The sequence below is a fragment of the Oryctolagus cuniculus genome, chromosome 13, assembly GCF_964237555.1.
Source record: "Oryctolagus cuniculus chromosome 13, mOryCun1.1, whole genome shotgun sequence".
NCBI lineage: Eukaryota > Metazoa > Chordata > Mammalia > Lagomorpha > Leporidae > Oryctolagus > Oryctolagus cuniculus.
Genome location: NC_091444.1, coordinates 89,895,560 through 89,916,238, shown reverse-complemented (window position 1 = coordinate 89,916,238; position 20,679 = coordinate 89,895,560). Strand labels below are relative to the sequence as shown.

General features: G+C 38.8%; 2 protein-coding genes across 8 annotated transcripts in view; one reads left to right on the top strand and one right to left on the bottom strand.

The window, feature by feature from the left end:
* LOC100341393 (putative ankyrin repeat domain-containing protein 19) overlaps nt 1-20,679 on the top strand; it is a 193,149-nt gene that overhangs the window by 131,044 nt on the left and 41,426 nt on the right. Inside the window, exon 17 of one of the 7 annotated variants that reach the window (XM_070055853.1) lies at nt 10,562-17,488. The exons of 5 other annotated variants lie outside the window; for them this stretch is intronic. The gene's annotated coding sequence lies outside the window, so the exon portion shown is untranslated. Of the gene's footprint in view, nt 1-1,066; nt 5,502-10,561; nt 17,489-20,679 lie in introns of those variants that run through there. One more of the 7 variants, XM_070055851.1, reaches the window with a different exon arrangement.
* Nucleotides 6,358-11,761, bottom strand: LOC127488518 (zinc finger protein 510-like). Its single transcript, XM_051838168.2, has 3 exons — nt 11,061-11,761; nt 10,723-10,815; nt 6,358-8,635 (listed from the first exon to the last, which is right to left on the bottom strand). Exons 1-3 carry the CDS (start codon nt 11,212-11,214, stop codon nt 8,505-8,507), a joined length of 378 nt encoding a protein of 125 aa, XP_051694128.2. The 5' UTR covers nt 11,215-11,761; the 3' UTR covers nt 6,358-8,504.

Here is a 20,679-nt window from a genome sequence, read left to right as displayed (position 1 = left end):
TGTCAATTTCGTACTCCTTCTGGAGTTAAAGATTCTAAGTTGTGGAAAAATAAGTTTGGAAATTTAGTGGTTGCTATGTTGTTATGGTGAGAAATTTCTGTGTATAGCTATGAGTTGCTTAAATTTTATTCAATATATTTTTCTAGTATGTTTGCTATTTATTTGAAATGTATAACAAATAGCTTCATCTATTTGCCAAAAGAATTTTTTAAAGATTTGTTTATATTATTTGAAAGTCAGAATTACACACAGAGAGAAGGAGAGGCAGAGAGAGTGGTCTTCCATTCACTGGTTCACTCCACAGTTGGCCTCCATGGCTGGAGCTGTGCCGACTGGAAGGCAGGAGCCAGGAGCCTCTTCCTGGTCTCCTATGTTGGTGCAGGGGCCCAAGGACTTGGACCATTTTATAGTGCTTTCCCAGGCCATAGCAGAGAGCTGGATAGGAAGTGGAGCAGCCAGGTCTTGAACTGATGCCCCTATGGAATACCAGCACTGCAGGTGGCAGCCTCACCCACTATGTCACAGTGCCAGCCCTTGCCAAAAGAATTTATAGAAACCATTACATATATACACTTAACAATCATTTAGTTACTTGACATGAACTATCCCTGCATATTTGAAAATTTTGAATGGTATCACTTGGGTTTTAAGAATGTTATATTTTAGGTCTCTTAATATTTTTAGTGATGATGTTTTAAAGGCCCTTTCTGTTTTATGAAAAATGATAGGGATTTTGTTTTACAATGGCCATAGTATTACCACTTAAAGCAATAGATTAAATAACACTTTTAAACAAAGTCATTTAATACTGAATTCTAACACACTGGTATATTTTAAAGTGAGAATCTGGATTTCTTTCAGATATTCTAAATAAGAATGATAATCAAAATTGAAGACATCTACAGTTTTTAATCACTTGTTTTAAATACTGGTCATAATGGTCCAATTTAGAGTTTTAATTTTAATTAGCTTTTAAAAGATTCAATATGGTTTATAGAAAAAATTCAGAGAACATAATTATATACTCAACCTCCCTCCCTTCTTTTTCCTTCTTGTCATTTTTTAGCTTATGAAATGACATTTTCAGTTTACGTTACATTAAAAAGGGTTGCTGAATCAAGGTACAAGTTTAACAGGTAAAAAGCAAAAAGATCCTAATTTAGAGGGAATACAGACAATGGCTCTAAACAATATTTGAATATCACATCTAAACAATATTTGAAGAAATTGATAAAATAAATATTTTAATTTCTCCTACTAAAGTGCTCAGAGAAAGTCTTTCATTATTTATCAAATATTAGTGCAAAAATATGGATTTAAATGATCCCAAAAAGTGATGAATTTTTGTGTAATAAAGTCCAATTTTTGTCAAGGCTTTTTGACAGTCTCACAGAAAACTTATGTTTGTGAATGGGAAGAATAATATCAAAATGTCCATACTACCAAAAGCAATTTGCAAATTCAATGCAATCCCAATCAACATACCAATGATGTTCTTCTCAGAGCTAGAAAAAATGATGCTAAAATTCATATAGAAACATGAGAGATGCTTAACATCTAAAGCAATATTATAAAGCAAAAAAAAGTTGGAGACATCACACCATATTTTAAGACATATTACAGGGGTCAGCACTATGACAAAGCAGGTAGTCACTGTCTGCAGTGCCAGCATCTCATATGGGTGCCAGTATGTTTCCCAGCTGTTCCACTTCTTATACCCCTCTCTGGTATAGCCTGAGAAAAAAGTAGAAAATGGCCAAAGTCTTTGGGCCCCTGCATAGAGACCTGGAAGAAGCTCCTGACACTTGGATTCAGATCAACACAGCTCCGGCCATTGTGGCCATTTGGGGAGTAAACCAGTGGATGGAAGACCTCTCTCTCTCTGCCTCTACCTCTCTGTGACTCCACCTTTCAAATAAATAAATAAACTGCAAAAAAAAAAAAAAAACCAAAAAGAAGAAGTGTTAGTACTGACAGAATAACAGACACATAGTTCATGGAAAAGAATAGGTAGCATAGAAATAAACCCAAATTTCTACCAGCAACTCATATTTAACAAAGGAACTAAAATGAACTGGAGAAAGAAGAATCTCTTTCACAAGTGGTGCAGAGGAACTTGATTATCCATATGTAGAAGCCTGAAAATAGACTCCAACATCTCTTACACTATGTGAAAGTGAACTCACAGTGAATTAAAAATCTAATCATAAGACCCAAACCCAAGTAAACATAGGGAAACTCTAAATATTGTCAACAGACAATAGCTTTTGGGTAAGATTCCAATAACAATAGTCACAAAAATAAAAACAGAGACATTTGAGTATATCAAACTAAGATACTTTTTCACAACAAAGTAAACATCAGAGTGTAGATACAATGAACAGAATGGCAGGACAAATTAAAACTCTGAATGTTTACAGATTTCCAGAACATTTACATGAATTGGAAAAACTCCAAAAGATACAGTGAAGAAACAGGCAAGGACCTGAATAGACATTTCTCAGAAGAAATGTAAATGGTCAAAACATGTGAATATGCCCGATGTCACTAGCCATTATGTAAATATAAATCAGAACACCATATCAGTCTCCAACACCTGTGGGAGAATACAACACTCAGGTGTTTGTGTGTGCAGCAAGTGGGTTTAGAGGACCCTGTTCACCTCTGGAGAGCAGAGTCTACAGGGAAGTAAAGAAACCTTACTGCTTTCCTAATGGGCTTATTAAGTCCTTGACCAGTGCCTGTTAGTCTTGCCACAAACTTTCTAGTCTCACTACTTTCCTTCTTCTTCCTCTTCTCTGTGACTTGTAAAATAGTATATATCCTATATACTGTGGATACTTTTGATTTATTTTATTCCTTCGGTCTCCTATGAAGTTCCTCCACAAAAGCGCAGCCCTCAAAATATTTTCATTTATGCAGTCTGCAGATTTCATGAGCTACTAAATTCCAAGTAGTATGTTAAAGGCAAGATCTAGGCCTAAGAGAAAAGTGGTCTGAATTCTGTGCCTAGAAGAGGATTTGGGACATAGTAGAACTTCAGTGAAGTGCTATGTGAATGACATGCACTCAGTAAATGAGTAATCTAAAGCATACACTGCATTTAAGCAACACAGCAGCCCTACTCACCTCAGGTAGAGCAATTGAGAGGAATAATGTGAACAAAAATAAGACATCAATAAGTTGAATAATAACAGAGAAAAAACAAAATGAGATAGATGCCAACATTACTGACCTATTTTTGAGGAATTAAATTGATAGAGGGGCTGGCATTGTGGCTAAGTGGGGTAAGCTGCAATCTGTGAGGCCAGCATATCATGTGAATTCCACTTTGAGTTTAGGAATCTCCACTTCCAATTTAGCTCACTGCTAAACACCTGGGAAACCAGCAGAAGATGGACGAAGGACTTGGGTCCTTGCCACTCACGTGGGAGACTTGGATGAAGCTCCTGACTGCAGCATGCCCCAGACTCAACTGTTGAAACTCTCTGGGGTGTGAGCCAGCAGATGAAAGCTATCTCTGTCTTTCCCTCTCTCTCTAAATCCACCTTTCAAATAAACAAAGATTTAATAAACAAATTAACTGATTTCAAAATACACAAAAACATGAACAATACTATATCATCTTTATGCCAAAATGATAAAAAATAACAAATGCTAGAGAGCATATGGGAAAAGAAAACCTTCATATATGGTGGGTGAAAACACAAATTAGTACAGATGTTATGCAGAACAGTATGGTCATTCTTTAAAAAGGATAAAAATTGGGGCCGGCACTGTTGTGCAGTGAGTTAAAGCCCTGGCCTGAAGGGCCAGCATCCCATTTGGGTGCCAGTTCTAGTTCCAGTTGCTCTTCTTCCAATCCAGCTCTCTGCTATCTCCTGGGATAGCAGTAGAAGATGGCCCAAGTCTTGGGCCCATGCACCCATGTGGGAGACCCAGAGGAAGCTCCTGTCTCCAGGCTTCAGAATGGCATAGCTCTGGCCTTTGTAGTCATCTGTAGAGTGAACCAGCTAATGGAGGACCTCTCTGTGTCTCTAACTCTATTGTAACTCTTTCAAATAAATAACAAAAATTTAAAATAAAGATAAAAATTGACCTACCATTTGAGAGTTATCTTGCTCTTGGTTATATATAATAAGGAAATTTTATTAGAAGGAAAGGAGGAGAGCATATCAAAGATACAGCAATTTTCCCATAATACAGCCACTATAACACAGTTCACTGCAGCCAGGATTTGCAACCAATCTAGCTGTCCATCAATGAAAAAAAATGGACAGGGGAACTTCATTTAGATACAAAAAAGAACAAAATATTATTAAATTAATTGAAATAAGCCAGAAGCAGGAACACAAATGTCACCTGGTCCTTGTCACATGTGGAAGTGAAAGAAAATAATGGATCTGAACACAGAACTGTGATTACTAGAGGCTGAGAAGGGAAGCAGCTAGGGATAGAGGGGGATTGGATAATAGGTAACAAAATACAAAGAGGCAGAAAGAACTTCTGGTGTCCCATAATATAATGAGATGACTACATTCAACCATATTAGGTTCTGTGTAAAAAACTGAAAGAGAGGAGCTGGTAGTCTCAAATCATGGAGAAGAATTAGAAACTGTAGTTGCTTGGGGGCCAGCATTGTGGCACAGTGGGCTAACGGCCTGGCCTGAAGCACCAGCATCCCATGTGTGTACCAGTTCTACTCCTGGCTGCTCCTCTTCTGATCCAACTCTCTGCTATGGCCTGGGAAAGCAGTAGAAGATGGCCGAAGTCCTTGGGTCCCTGCACCCAAGTGGAAGATCTGGAAGAAGCTCCTGGTTCCTGGCACCAGATTGGCAGAGCTCCGGCCATTGCGGCCATCTGGGGAGTGAACCAGCAGAGGAAGACCTCTCTCTCTCTCTGCTGCTACTTCTCTCTGTAACTCTGTCTTTCAAATAAATAAATCTTTAAAAAATTAATAAAACTGTAGTTGCTTAGCTTGATCAGTTTTTACTGCATAAATGTGTGCAAATATTGCACTACACCCTGTAATAATGCATGACTAGTACACATTAATCACAAATTATTTAAATGAAATTTTAAAAATTAGAAGCATTTCTTTATATTAACAATGAACTATTTGAAAATGAAATTAGAGAAACATTTCCATGCATAGCAGCATAAGAACCAGGAACCAATGTCTTCAGTGTTATCAGTGATGAATCAGATTCACAGCCCTCAGCACTCAGTTTTTGCCATAGACCTTACCATGGCAATTGTGGGCATATAGTAGTAAATCAATGGGCAGGAATCCTTTGTCTCTAAATCTGTTAAATAAATAAACAAGGAATTCATCAAAGAAAAAGAGATATCAATTTGGATGCCAGGTCACAAAAACACATGCACTTGAGCTATCCTCCACTTTGTGATGCCAACAAATCTTTCAGACGTGTTACATTTTCAGAGACTTTTCTGTAATCTTGCTAAGCTTTCTGGAAATCTGCCTTATAGCAAAGGGTTTCCCAATTCCATTACACTCATGATTTTTCTTTTGTGTGATATATTAGTTTACCATCTAGAGATAATTTATGGTACAAAACTTTTCTATGCATGCATGTTTTCTCATTTGTGAGTCTATTCATGGGAATTGAAGACTGATTTATAGCAGAAATACTTTTTCCAAATTCATTGCATAGACTTTTGTTCCTTATGAATTCTCTGAAGTCTGTTGATGTCTAATTTCTGGCTAAAGGTTTTATCATATTTACAGCATGCAAAGAATATCACCTTTTGAGAATTCTGTATCTATATAAGCCTGAAATAAAGAAAAGGTTTTTACACAATCATTATACTCCTAAGAAACCACCTGTGTCAATTCTCTGATGTACCATTGACTTCTGACAAACAACCTTTTCACACTAATAATATTTATAAGCTTTCTCCTTTACATGAGTCTCTGTTGGATAGGATGTGATTTCCAGCAAAAGGTCTTGTCACAATACTTACATGAATTTTGGAGAAAAGCTCTTCCACATTCATTATATTGTTAAGGTCTCTCCCTTGTTCAAATTCCATGATGGATTATGAGGCATTACCTATGTGAAATGACTTTCTCACATTTATTTCATTCATTAGATATATATGTTGTGCATGCTGATATAAGGAGAGATTTGGGCAGAGCTTTCCAACACTCATTACACCCATAAGGTTTCTCTCCCATGTGAATTCCCTGTTGTCTTATGAGGTATGGCTTCTAATTAAAGGGATTTTACTTTCAAAGGAGTTTTTCCCTTTATGAATTTGATGATGTACAATGAGGGCTGAATTATGGTAAAAGGCTCTGAGTCATTACATTCATATAATTTCTCCCCATGAGAATTCTTTTATGTTTGATGAGGTCTGATTTGCACCACAAAGGCTTATTCACATGTATTACATTCATGCATTTCTCCCCTTGATGAATTCTCTAATATTTCATGAGATATAACTTGCACAAAAAGGTCATGTAGAAAATTCCCTGTATGAATTCTCTGATATCTTATGAGTTATGAAGTACAGCAAAGAGACTTTGCACCATCCTTCCATCCATAAAACCTACCTAAATTGAGCAACAAAGATATAGAAAACCTAAACACACACATAACCGGATGGAAATGATATCAGTAATAAAGACCCTTGCCGCCAAGAAAATCCCAGGACTGGATGGCTTCACTGCTGAATTCTAACAGACATTTAAAGCACTAACTGCAATTCTTCTCAAGTTATTCAAAACAATTGAGAGAGAGGTGATTCTCCCAAATTCTTTCTATGAAGCCAGCATCACCTTCATTCCTGAACCTGAAAAAGTGCAACAAAGAAAGTAATTATAGACCAATTTCCCTGATGAACATACATGCAAAGATCTGCAACAAAATTCTGGCCAATTGAATCCAACAATGTATCAAAAGATCATCCACCCAGACCAAGTGGGATTTATCCTTGGTATGCAAGGATGGGACCAAAGGCTTTTCCACAGTCATTTCATTTATAAGCTTTCTCCATGGTGTGAAGTCTCTGATACTTTCTGAGGTTTGACTTCTCAGCAAAGGTTTTTCCACAGTCATTGCATTCATAAGGTTTCCCCCCAGTACAAATTGTCTGATGCTTTGTGAGCTTTGACTTCTCAGCAAAGGCTTTTCCACAATGATTGCATTCATAAGGTTTCTCCCCTGTGTGAATTCTCTGATGCATTTTGAGTTGTGATTTCTGGCCAAAGCTTTCTCCAAAGTAATTGCATTCATAAGGCTTATCCCCTGTGTGAATTCTCTGATGATTTATGAGGTGTGGCTTCTGGCCAAAGGTTTTTCCCACAGGCATTGCATTCATAACGCTTATCCCCTGTGTGAATTCTCTGATGCTTTCTGAGGTTTGAATTCTGGCCTAAGGTTTTTCCACAGTCATTGCATTCATAACGCTTATCCCCTGTGTGACTTCTCTGATGATTTATGAGGTGTGGCTTCTGGCCAAAGGGTTTTCCATAGTCATTGCACTCATAAACGCTTATCCCCTGTGTGACTTCTCTGATGATTTATGAGGTTTGACTTCTGGCCTAAGGTTTTTCCAGTCATTGCATTCATAAGGTTTCTCCCCTGTGTGACTTCTCTGATGATTTGTGAGTGTTGATTTCTGGCCAAAAGCTTTTCCACAATGATTGCATTCATAAGGTTTCTCCCCTGTGTGACTTCTCTGATGATTTATGAGGTTTGCATTCTGGCCAAAGGATTTTCCACAGTCATTACATTCATAAGGTTTCTCACCTGTGTGAATTCTCTGATGATTTATGAGGTGTTTCTTCTGGCCAAAGAACTTCCCACAGTCATTACAGTTATAAGATTTCAACCCTGTGTGAATTCTCTGATGTCTAATAAGATCTGACTTCTGGTGAGTGGTTTCTCCACAATCATTACACACATGAGGGTTTTCCACTATATGAGTGCTGTGATGGAGGGTATGGCAGAATTTAATACTGAATGACTTCCCACAAGGTTTACATGCATAGGATTTCTTCCCTATATTTGGTCTATGATTCAGTCTAACATGTGATTGGTAAATGACAGGTTCCACAGGCCCAATATACTTATAAACGTTCTCTCTTTTGGGACTTTGTTGATGTATACTGAGGTTAGAATTCTTATGGAAATCTTGTACTATTTGAGTTGTCTTGTCAATAGTGGCAGTTGACTTATTACAGGTTTCTACCATAAAAAGCTTCTCAGATTTACAGAATATATTCTTCCTTTTGAAGACTTTCCCTTGTCCAATTTGTTCAAGTGCCTGCTCCATGGTCTGAATTTTGTGCTGTTGATTAAGAGGTTCACAGAACTGGAGAGTGTTCCCAGGTACCTTAGTAGCATGAAATTTGTCTCCAGCTTGTAGTTGATCAGGCCCACAATGGGGACACACATTGTGACATATACTGCATTCTTCAGGTTTTATTCCTGAATAGTTTCTCTTTTTGATACTCAGTTTTGGAATATGGCTTATACTTAAATTAAGGATTTTCTGAATTCAACTCCCTTGGAAGTTAATGTCTTATTGTTTTTCATAACATCCTGATTCAGATTTTTCTCCAGACTTTTCTGGTTGGTCTTAATTAGTTCATCCAGTTTCATGGCAACTGAAGTGAGAAAAAAAATGATGTCACTAAATCAAATATAATTGTTTCTTCTGGCATACTCATGTAAAAGGAATGAAGTTACTTGTATTTAAGAGGGATAAGATGTTAGGAAAAGTTCTGCATTGGTGCCTCCTCACACAGGGCACCAAAATGTTAGGAAGAGAGTTGTAGAATAGAGGAGAAAGTGTATGAATTTACAGCCAGACAGAATTTATTCAGAGAAAATTAATCCACAGAGGTGGGTGATCAACTGCCTGTGTGTACAAGATGGAGCATGAAGGCCCCAACTCCCAGGGCCAGACCTTTTTAAGGAGGGCTAAGGCTGGGCATGAGGGTAGGGGGCAGCAGTGGAGAGGAATTCCAGGAACTGGGTAGGGGCCTAAGGAACCTGGAAAATAATGCAGGGTGGGGTATGAAGGCAATAGGCTGTGAGACCCAATTGAGTTTCAAGGGCAAGGAATACATTCCAGTTTATCTACTTTGGGCAATGAGGGAGAATGGCTCAGGCTTATATCCTCATTCCATCATAAGATTTTAAAAAAATGATTAGAAGATACATATTTATGAATATACAGGTTTTCTCCATAATACATTAATATATTAAATTGTATCCATAGATTTTCCAATGTTCATCCATGATCCTGTTTACTACCAGAATTTTTTCCAAGTATAATTGAATGGTTTTTGTGGTAAGGTGTCTTAAGTCACTGTTTGGGATGCCTGTATCTCAAAACAGTGCCAGTTTAAGCCGAGGCTACTCTGCTTCCAATACAGCTCTGAGATAATAGATACTGGAAAGCAGCAGATAATGGTTCATGTGCTTGGGACCCTGTGGTAGAGTTGAGTAGGTGAAATTCCAGGCTTCTGGCTTCAGATTAGTCATAACTGTTGATAGTATTTGGGGAGAGAGTTAATAGAAAATCTATTCCTCACTGTTTCTCTCTCACTTTCTACTTTCACAAAAATGAATAAGACTTCACAGAATGGACTAATATTTAATAAATATATTCACCTGTAATCTAGAAACCAATTTTTCCCTGTCCATTTTTTCAGTTCATTTTTTAATGTATTTTTTATTTCTTTATTTGTCAGAGTTAGACAGTGAGAGACAGAGACAAAGATCTTCCTTCCATTGGCTCACCCCTCAAATGGCAAATACGGTTGGAACTATGCCAATCCCAATCCAGGAGCCAGGTGCTTCCTCCTTATCTCCATTGTAGGTGCAGGGGCCCAAGCATTTGGGCCATCCTCCACTGCCCTCCTGGGCCACAGCAGAGAGCTGGACTTGAAGAGGAGCAACCAGGACTAGGACCCGGGGCCCATATGGGATGCTGGCACTGCAAGGGGAGGATTAACCAAGTGAGCCACGGTGCCAGCCCCTTTTTCAATTCATTTTTAGAAAAATTGTGGGTTTTGTACTTCTGTGCTATTTCAACCATAAACATGGGGAAGTTTTACTAGATCATTTCCTTGAAGGTGAAGAGTGAAATGTGTCTATACTCTAAGCAGGATCACATTCATGGGACAAGATTTGAATATGTGGTTGTCTTGTGTTCTGTCTTCCCAGGCAAACAGCATTTGTGGGATTTTTCTAATGAAAATCTCTGTTTTATCTGCACTCTTACAATTTCCCCATATTTCTAAGGAAACCTGACATCCTAAACTTCTTAGAACTACAACAGTTACAGAAAGTCCCAATATACCACCTTGGCTATACATTCTCACCAGTTGAAATAATTTGTTTCTGCAACCCAGAGTCTGCTCAATTATTGAAAATTGATTTCTAACTCATTGTGAAGATGTCAGCCCTGGTTACCTCCTCTTGTTTCTTTCTATAAACACTCCTCTGTGATAATTTGAGTTTCTGGAGTTTTTTGATCAGTTGTTGATTTTCACAGAAAACTTCATTTCCTTTGCCTTTACCAGAGATACTGATCTCCATAGATACTGTAGAATGTCTGTGTCTGAATCACAGGACCAGCTGTCTTCAGGAGTAAGACTTGGGAAAAACTCGTGGAAAGAACACCAGTCAACATCTGTTGCACTGCTTCTACTTTGGCCTCCCTGCCTGTTATGTACACACTGACCTGGAAGGCTCTGATGTAGGCATTCTTCCCCCATCCAGGGCTCTGCTCCTTGCTCCAACTTGAAGATCAAGTCAGGTTTGGTCATGCAGTGCCCTATTAATGGAAACAATATAGACTTTGTGAAATCACTATCTTGGGTTAATTAAAGGAGTACAGCTTGGTCCAGGAGCTATGCAACAAATGTTCCAATTTGAAATCCTTCCCAGGTGGTAGATATTCAGATTCTTCATGGACTCAAATTCTATACCTGTCATTCATTCAACTTTATGAATAGTGCTCACTTATTTGTCAAATAGCAAGAAAATGTTACCATTGGGCATGTCATGAGTGTCACTCACCCAGGGAGAACAGGCTGCTGTAGGTCTCCAGCATCACATCCCTGTACAGGATTTTCTGAGCTTGGTTTATGTTCTGCCATTTCTCCCAGGTAAAGTACACAGCCAGGTCTTCAAATGCTATCATCACCTGTGACAGAACACTCCTGGTCAACATGTCAACTCTGTCACCTAACAAACAATGGCAGTTGTATATCTTCTACATGGGTATGGATGAAGAAGCAAGAATGCCATTTCATTTCAGATTTGTGAGCATTTGGACAGCCACACAGAAGCATTCAACAGGGGATCAAACGTATGGTATAAAGGCTGTGAAAAATGCCCAAGCTGGAGGGAAACAGGAATTTATGTTCACAAAGGCCAGACTATGTCAAGGGCAATTGCACCGTAGGCTGAAATGGGGACAAGAGCCACTCTGGAATGAGCAATGTTCAGAAGAATGCAGAAGTATACAGGGAAAAAGACAAGAAACCATCAGGGAAGTTATGAAGGGATTGAACAGTGAAGATTTTCCAGAAGAACACTATACACAGTCAATGCAATTATGGCAGAGAAAAAAATATTTTGAAAGAGACAGTAGGCATTTAATGTAGTGTTTATGATGCCAGCTCAGATACTCTATCTCTGCATCAAATTTACAAAGTTGGATTTCAGTGCCAGCTCCAGTTTCCAGCTCCCAGCTAATGCAGACCAGGGGAAGCAATGGTGATGCCAACCAAGAGGGAGGCCAAGATTCCATTCCTGACTCTTGGCTTCAGTTGTGCCCCACCTCTGCTTGATATTTTTATTTAGGCAGTGAAGAAGTGCATGGGAGCTCTCTAGCTTTCTCTCACTCCATCAATTTCTTTCTCTATCAGGCTCATAAATATTTTAAAATAAGGGAGGAGATTCAAGAAAGAATAGAAAGTAGCTTTTGCTTTTTCTATAATTATTCTACTCATAAACATTTAAAGAACTGAAATAACATTATAACAAATTAATGTAAAAGCTATGGAGTTATTTACCCAAGAATAGAACCTGAGAAATTCTGTACTATAATCTGCATTTGTGACTGAGGGAAATACAGAGAGATTTGTTTGAGAACCTGCAGTAGGCACCAGCATTGTGGTACAGCAGATAAGTCTCCACCTGCAATTCAGGCATCCCATGTGGACAATTTGAGTCCTTCGTGCTCCACTTCCAATTGAGTTCCCTGCTAAAGTGCCTGAAAGAGCAGTGAAAAATGGCCTGAGTATTTGGGCCAATTCCACAAATATGGGAGACCCAGATAGAGTTCCAGACTCTTGGCTTTGGCCTGGCCAACCATTGTGGCCATTTGTTGAATGAACCAACAGATGGAAGATATCTCTTTCTCACTACCCATCTCTCCCTATCTCTATTACTCTGCCTTTCAAATAAGTTAATAAATAAACCTTGGGGCTGGCACTGTGGCACAGTGGGTTAATGCCCTGGCCTAAAGCACCAGCATCCCATATGGGCACCATTTCAAGACCCAGCTGCTCTACTTTTGATCCAGCTCTCTGCTATGACCTGGGAAAGTAGTAGAAGAAGGTCCTTTGAAGCCCTGTGGGAGACCCAGAAAAAGCTTCTGGCTCCTGGCTTTAGATTAGTGCAGCCCGGCCAGTTCAGCCAATTGGAGAGTGAAATGTTGAATGAAAGATCTCTCCTCTCTCTCTCGCTACCTCTCCTCCCTCTGTGTAACTCTTTCAAATAAATAAATAAATTGTTAAATAAAATCTTAAAATGTAAAAGAACATGCAGTAGATTATTTTCCCCACAGTGTTCTTACTCTAGCTGGGAATCAAGTTCATCTCTCAAACTATTAAGGACTGCATTACTCTAACAATTAAAAAAATAAATGCAAATAATTTGTGGTTTAGACCTAGGTAACTCTTTCTCTTGCAGAATGCTAAGTGTTTATTTCCAGGGTGGCACTAGAACACTGTCCACTGCATCATCTGTATTACACTAAAGACTGTGTTGGACATTATGACCCCCAAATTTAGAATATTGTCCTTGAAGCTTCAATTGAAATCATATAACAAATATATATTTTGCTATGGAAACAGAAAATGAGAGACGACATTGCCTTTTCTTGGATAAATGCAATAATTGATAGTCATGTCAAATTCTTCATACATCTTGTTTCTCTATATTTGCTGAGAATAAAATTTACCTTCCTTTATCCATTTTCATAAATAAATTATTATAAATCTAAAAAGAACACAACAGAAAGCTGGGAATAATTAAGAAAACCACTTACAGGGGCCAGTGTTATTGCACAGTGGGTTAAAGCCCCAGTCCACAGAAACAGCACCAGATATTAATTCCCACCAAATCAAGTGTGAGTGTGATTTTCAGGTGAATTCAATCAGAATTCCACAGGCAGTCAGCTGAGAGGGGTGGATGAATCCAGAAACAGCCGGTTTCCTTGGGACTAAATCAAGCCCAATATCACTAAAGACTCTTGCATTTCTTTGGCATTTTTCACACTTTTCTTACTTATCATGGTTTGTAATGAATTTTCTGATGTGAGCTTTGGTTTTGAGGCTGGAATATGGAGTTCAGGGCATGGGAGGAATGGCCATTTTCAATCAAGGCACAGCTGTTGGCTTGCTCCAATTCTGGCTTTCTGTCATTGTTCTGGGTGCCTCAGCTGATTTTTGGTTTGTTGAGTGGCAATTTCCTAAATGTTTTCTGGGTCTTATTTGGTTTTGCCTTGTTGCTCCCCAAATATTGTATTATGACACAGTACAAACAAGAGTTCAGACAGAGTAGCTATTATGAAATAAAAAAAAAACAAACTGGCGTTTCATGCTTAGAAATCTACAGACAACACAGTCAAGATGAGTTTTTGAGTTTTGGAAAATGAAATGGAACCCTTTGGCTGAGGGGAGAGATATTAATTCCCTCAAAATCGAGTGTGAGTGTGATTTTCAGGTGAATTCAATCAGAATTCCAGAGCCAGTCACCTGGGAGGAGTGGATAACCCGGAAACAGCTGGTTTCCTTGTGACTAAATCAAGCCCAATCTCACTAAGGACTCTCACATTTCTTTGGCTTTTTTCACACTTTTCTTACTTATCATGGTTTGTAATGAATTTTCTGATGTGAGCTTTGGTTTTGAGGCTGCAATATGGAGTTCAGGGAACGGGAGGAATGGTCTTTTTCAATCATGGCACAGCTGTTGGCTTGCTCCAATTCTGGCGTTCTGTCATTGTTTTGGGTGCCTCAGCAATTTTTGGTTTCTTGAGCGGCAATTTTCTAAATGTTTTCTGGGTCTGAGTTGGTTTTGCCTTCTTCCTCCCAAAATTTTGTATTATGACACAATACAAACAAGAGTAAGACAGAGTAGCTATTACAAAATAAAAAAAATGGAATTTCATGCTTAGAAATCTACAGACATCACGACCAAGATGAATTTTTGAGTTTTGGAAAATGAAATCGAACCCTTTTGCTGAGGGGACAGATAATAATTCCCTCCAAATCGAGTTTGACTGCAATTTTCAGGTGAATTCAACCAGTTTTGCACAGGCAGTCAGCTGGGAGGGTTGGATTAATCCGGAAACAGCTGGTTTCCTTGTGACTAAATCAAGCCCAATATCAATAAGGACTCTTGCATTTCTCTAGGATTTTTTCCCACTTTTCTTACTCATCATGTTTTATAATGAATTTTTCTGATGTGAGCTTTGGTTTTGAGGCTAGAATACGGAGTTCAGGGCACGGGAGGAATGGTCTTTTTCAATCAGGGCACAGCTGTTGGCTTGCTCCAATTCTGGTTTTCTGTTATTGTTTTGGTTGCCTCACCCGAATTTTGGTTTCTTGAGCAGCAGTTTCCTAAATGTTTTCTGGGTCTGAGTTGCTTTTGCCTCTTGCTTACCAAATTTTGTATTCTGATGCAATGCAAACAAGAGTTTAGACAGAGGATGCATTATGAAATTAAAAAACACAATATATTGTCCTTACATGCTTAGAAATCTACAGGCAACATGACCAAGATGAGTTTTGTTTTCTGGAGAAAGAAATGGAACACTTTTGCTGATGGGACAGATATTAATTACCACCAAATCAAGTTTGACTTATATTTTCAGGTGAATTCAATCAGTTTTCCACAGCCCCCAGTCTGCTATTCCTAGTGGATGAATCCAGAAACAGCCAGTTTCCTTGGGACTAAATCAAGCCCAATATCACAAAGGACTCTTGCATTTCTTTGGCTTTTTTCACATTTTCTTATTTATCATGGTTTGTAATGAATTTTCTGATGTGAGCTTTGGTTTTCATGCTGGAATATGGAGATCACGGCACGGGAGGAATGGTGTTTTTCAATCAGGGCACAGCTGTTGGCTTGCTCCAATTCTGGCTTGCTGTCATTCTTTTGGGTGCCTCAGGCAATTTTTGGTTTGTTGAGTGGCAATTTCATAAAGGTTTTCTGGGTCTGAGTTGGTTTTGCCTCTTGCTTCCAAAATTTTGTATTCTGAAGCAATACAAACAACAGTTTGGACAGAGTAGCCTTTATGGAATGAAAAAACACAATGAATTGGCCTTTTAAGCTTAGAAATCTACAGGCAACATGACCAAGATGAGTTCTTGTGTTTTGGAAAAAGAAATGGGACCCTTTTGCTGAGGGGACAGATATTAATTGCCTCCATACCAAGTTTGACTGCGATTTTCAGGTTAATTCAATCAGTTTTCCACAGGCAGTCAGCTCGGAGTTGTGGATGAATCCAGAAATAGTCAGTTTACTTGTGACTAAATCAAGCCCAATGTCCCTAAGGACTCTTTCATTTCTTTGGCTTTCTTAATATTTCTCTTATTTATCATGGTTTGTAATGAATTTCCTGATGTGAGCTTTGGTTTTGAGGCTGGAATATGGAGTTCAGGGCACAGGAGGAATGGTCTTTTTCAGTCAGGGCACAGCTGTTGGCCTGCTCCAATTCTCACTTTCTGTCATTGTTTTTGGTGCCTCAGCTGAGTTTTGGTTTCTTGAGTGGCAATTTTCTAAATGTTTTCTGGGTTTGAGTTGGTTTTGCCTTCTTCCTTCCCAAATTCTGTAATCTGACACAATACTAATAAGAGTTCAGATGGAGTAGCCATTATGAAAAAATGGAGGAATCTGGAACACATCATGCTGAGTGAAATAAGCCAGTCCCACAGGGACAAATACCATATGTTCTCCCTGATCGGTGACAACTGACTGAACACCAAAAAGGAAACCTCCTGAAGTGAAATGGACACTATGGGAAATGGTGACTGGATCAGCATAACCCGGACTGTTAATGAACAACTTAATACTTTATCCCTCTTAGTAGTTTTTTTGTCTGTTCTACTTAATATGACTGGTTTAATTCTGTAATTAATACACAGTTATTCTTAAGTGTTGAAAATTAACTGAAATGTGATCCCTGTTAGACATAAGAGTGGGAATAAGAGAGGGAAGAGATGTACAATTTGGGACATGCTCAAGCTGACTTACCCCAAATGGTAGAGTTAGAAACATACCAGGGGATTCCAATTCAATCCCATCAAGGTGGCATGTACCAATGCCATCTCACTAGTCCAAGTGATCAATTTCAATTCACAATTGATCATAATGAAAGGACTAAGAGTCAAAGGGAGCACATAAACAAGTCTAGTATCTGCTAACACTAACCGATAGAATAAAGGGGAGAGTGATCCAACATGGGAAGTGAGATACTCAGCAGACTCATAGAATGGCGGATGTCCTAAATAGCACTCTGGCCTCAGAATCAGCCCTAAAGGCATTCGGATCTGGCTGAAAAGCCCATGAGAGTATTTCAGGCATGGAAAGCCAAGACACTCTGGCAAAAGATCTCTGTGAGTGAGATCCCAGTGGAAAGAACAGGTCTTCAAAGAAGGAGGTACCTTTCTCTGAAGGGAGGAGAGAACCTCCACTTTGACTATGACCTTGTCTAAACAAGATAAGAATCAGAGAACTCAGAGGGCTTCCATAGCCTTGGAAACTCATGACTGGAGCATAGGGAGATTACTGATGCCATAGACAGGAGTGTCAATTGGTAAAGTCAACAACAGGAGTCACTGTGCACTTACTCCTCATGTAGGATCTCTGTCCTTAATGTGCTGTGCATTGAGATTTAATGCTATAACGAGTACTCAAACAACATATTTCACTTTGTGTTTCTATGGGGGTGCAAACTGTTGAAATCTTTACTTTATGTATACTAAACTGATCCTCTGGAAAAAAAAAAAAGAAATTATCAACTCCCAACTTGACTCTCACTGGGATTAAACATGACAATAGGTCTGATCTGATTTCATTATCATTTAAAAAAATCATCTATTATTTTTCACTTTATGTTTCTGTGTGGGAACAAACTGTTGAAATCCTTACTTAATGTATACTAAGCTGATCTTCTGTATATTAAGATAATCGAAAATGAATCTTGATGTGAATGGAAGGGGAGAGGGAGTGGAAAGGGGAGGGTTGTGGGTGGGAGGGACGGTATGTGGGGGAAGCCATTGTAATCCATAAATCGTACTTCGGAAATTTATATTCATTAAATAAAAGTTAAAACAAAAGAAATCTACAGGCAACATGACCAAGATGATATTTTGTGCTTTGGGAAACAAAATGTAATCCTTTTGCTAAGGGGACTGATATTAATTCTCTCCAAATCGAGTGTGAGTGGGATTTTCTGGTTTATTCAATTGGAATTCCACAGCCAGTCAGAAGGGAGGGGTGGATGAAAATGGAAACAGCCGGTTTCCTTGGGATGAAATCAAGCCCATTATCACTAAGAACTCCTGCATTTCTTTGGCTTTTTACTCATTTTTCTTATTTATCGTGGTTTGTAATGAATTTTCTGATGTGAGCTTTGGTGTTGAGGCTGGCATATCTTGTTTAGGGCATGGGAGGAATGGTCTTTTTGAATCAGGGCATGGCTGTTGGCTTGCTTTAATTCTGGCTTGCTGTCATTGTTTTAGGTGCCTCAGCCGATTTTTGGTTTGTTGAGCGGCAATTTCCTAAATGTTTTCTGGGTCTGAGTTGGTTTTGCCTCTTGCTTCTGAAATTTTGTATTCTGAAGCAACACAAACAAGAGTTTGGACATAGTATGTTTTATGAAATGAAAAAACACAACGAATTGGCCTTTCAAGCTTAGAAATCTACAGGCAACATGACCAAGATCAGTTTGTGTTTTGGAAAAAGAAATGGGACTCTTTTGATGAGGGAACAGATATTAATTCCCTCCAAATTGAGTGGGAGTGCGATTTTCTGGTTAATTCAATCAGTTTTCCACAGCCAGTTATTCGGAAGGCGTGGATGAATCTGGAAACAGCTGGTTTCCTTGTGACTAAATCAAGCCCAATGTCACAAAGGACTCTCGCATTTCTTTTGCCTTTTTCACATTTGTTTATTTATCATGGTTTGTAATGAATTTTCTGTTGTGAGCTTTGGTTTTGAGGCTGGAATATGGAGTTCAGGGCACAGGAGGAATGGTCATTTTCAATCAAGGCACAGCTGTTGGCTTGCTCCAATTCTGGCTTTCTGTCATTGTTTTGGGTGCCTCAGCCGAATTTTGGTTTCTTGAGCGGCAATTTCCTAAATGTTTTCTGGGTCTGAGTTGGTTTTGCCTCTTGCTTCCCAAATTTGTAATCTGACACAATACAAACAAGAGTTCAGGCAGACTAGCCATTATGAAATAAAAAAAAAATTGGCATTTCATGTTTAGAAATCTACAGGCAACATGACCAAGATGAGTTTTTGAGTTTTGGAAAAAGAAATGGGACACTTTTGTTGAGGGGACAGATATTAATTCCCTCCAAATAGAGTTTGACTGCAATTTTCAGTGAATTCATTCAGTTTTCTACAGCCCCCAGTCAGCTATTCCTGGTGGATGAATCCAGAAACAGCCAGTTTACTTGGGACTAAATCAAGCCCAATGTCACAAAGGACTCTCACATTTCTTTGGCTTTTTTCACGTTTGTTTATTTATCATGGTTTGTAATGAATTTCATGATGTGAGCTTTGGTTTTGAGGCTGGTGTATCTTGCTCAGGGCATGGGAGGAATGGTCTTTTTCAATCAGGGCACAGCTGTTGGCTTGCTCCAATTCTGGCTTGCTGTCATTGTTCTGGGTGCCTCAGCTGATTTTTGGTTTCTTGAGTGGCAATTCCCTAAATGTTCACTGGGTCTGAGTTTTTTTTGCCTTCTTCTTTACCAAATTTTGTATGGTGAAGCAATACAATCAAGAGTTTGGACAGAGTAGGCATTATGAAATAAAAAACACAACCGATTGGCCTTTCATGAGTAGAAATCTACAGGCAACATGACCAAGATGAGTTTTTGAGTTTTGGAAAAAGAAATGTGACACTGTTGCTTAAGGGACAGATATTAATTCCCTCCAAATTGAGTGTGTGTGCAATTTTCAGGTTAATGCAATCAGAATTCCACAGCCAGCCAGCTGGGAGGGGTGGATGAATTGGGAAACAGTCGGTTTACTTGAGACTAAATCAAGCCTAATCTTACTAAAGACTCATGCATTTCTTTAAATTTTTTCACATTTGTCTTATTTATCATGGTTTGTAATGAATTTTCTGATGTGAGCTTTGGTATTGAGGCTGGCACTTTGAGTTCAGGGCATGGGACGAATGGTCTTTTTGAATCAGGGCACGGCTGTTGGCTTGCTCCAATTCTGGCTTTCTGTCATTGTTTTGGGTGCCTCAGCCGAATTTTGGTTTCTTGAGAGGCAATTTCCTAAATGTTTCCTGGGTCTGAGTTGGTTTTGCCTCTTGCTTCCCAAATTTGTAATCTGACACAATACAAACAAGAGTTCAGACAGACTAGCCATTATGAAATAAAAAAAAAAAAAACACAACAAATTGGTGTTTCATGTTTAGAATTCTACAGGCAACATGACCAAGATGAGTTTTTGAGTTTTGGAAAATAAAATGGAACACTTTTGCTGAGGGGACAGATATTAATTCTCTCTAAATCATGTGTGAGTGTGATTTTCTTGTTTGTTCAATTGGAATTCCACAGCCAGTCAGCTGGGAGGGGTGGATGAATCCAGAAACAGCAGGTTTACTTGTGGCTAAAGAATCCGAATATCACAAAGGACTCTTGCATTTTTTTGACTTTTTTCACATTTTTCTTATTTATCATGGTATGTAATGATTTTCTGATGTGAACTTTGGTTTTGAGGCTGGCACATCGAGTTTAGGGCACAGGAGGAATGGTCTTTTTCAATCAGGACACAGCTGTTGGCTTGCTCCAATTCTGGCTTGCTGTCATTGTTTTGTGTGCTTCAGCCAAATTTTGATTTCTTGAGTGGGAATTTTCTAAATTTTCTCTGGGTCTGCATTGGTTTTGCCTTCTTCTTTCCCAAATTCGTATTCTGACGCAATAAAACAAAGAGTTCAGACAGAGTAGGAATTATGAAAAAAAAAACCAACCAAATTGGCGTTTCATGCTTAGAAATCTACAGGCAACATGACCAAGATGAGTTTTTGTGTTTTGTGAAATGAAATGGAACACTTTTGCTGAGGGGATAGATATTAACTCCCTCCAAATCGAGTGTGAGTGTGATTTTCAGGTGAATTCAATCAGTTTTCCACAGCCAGTCAGCTGGGATGTGTGGATGAATC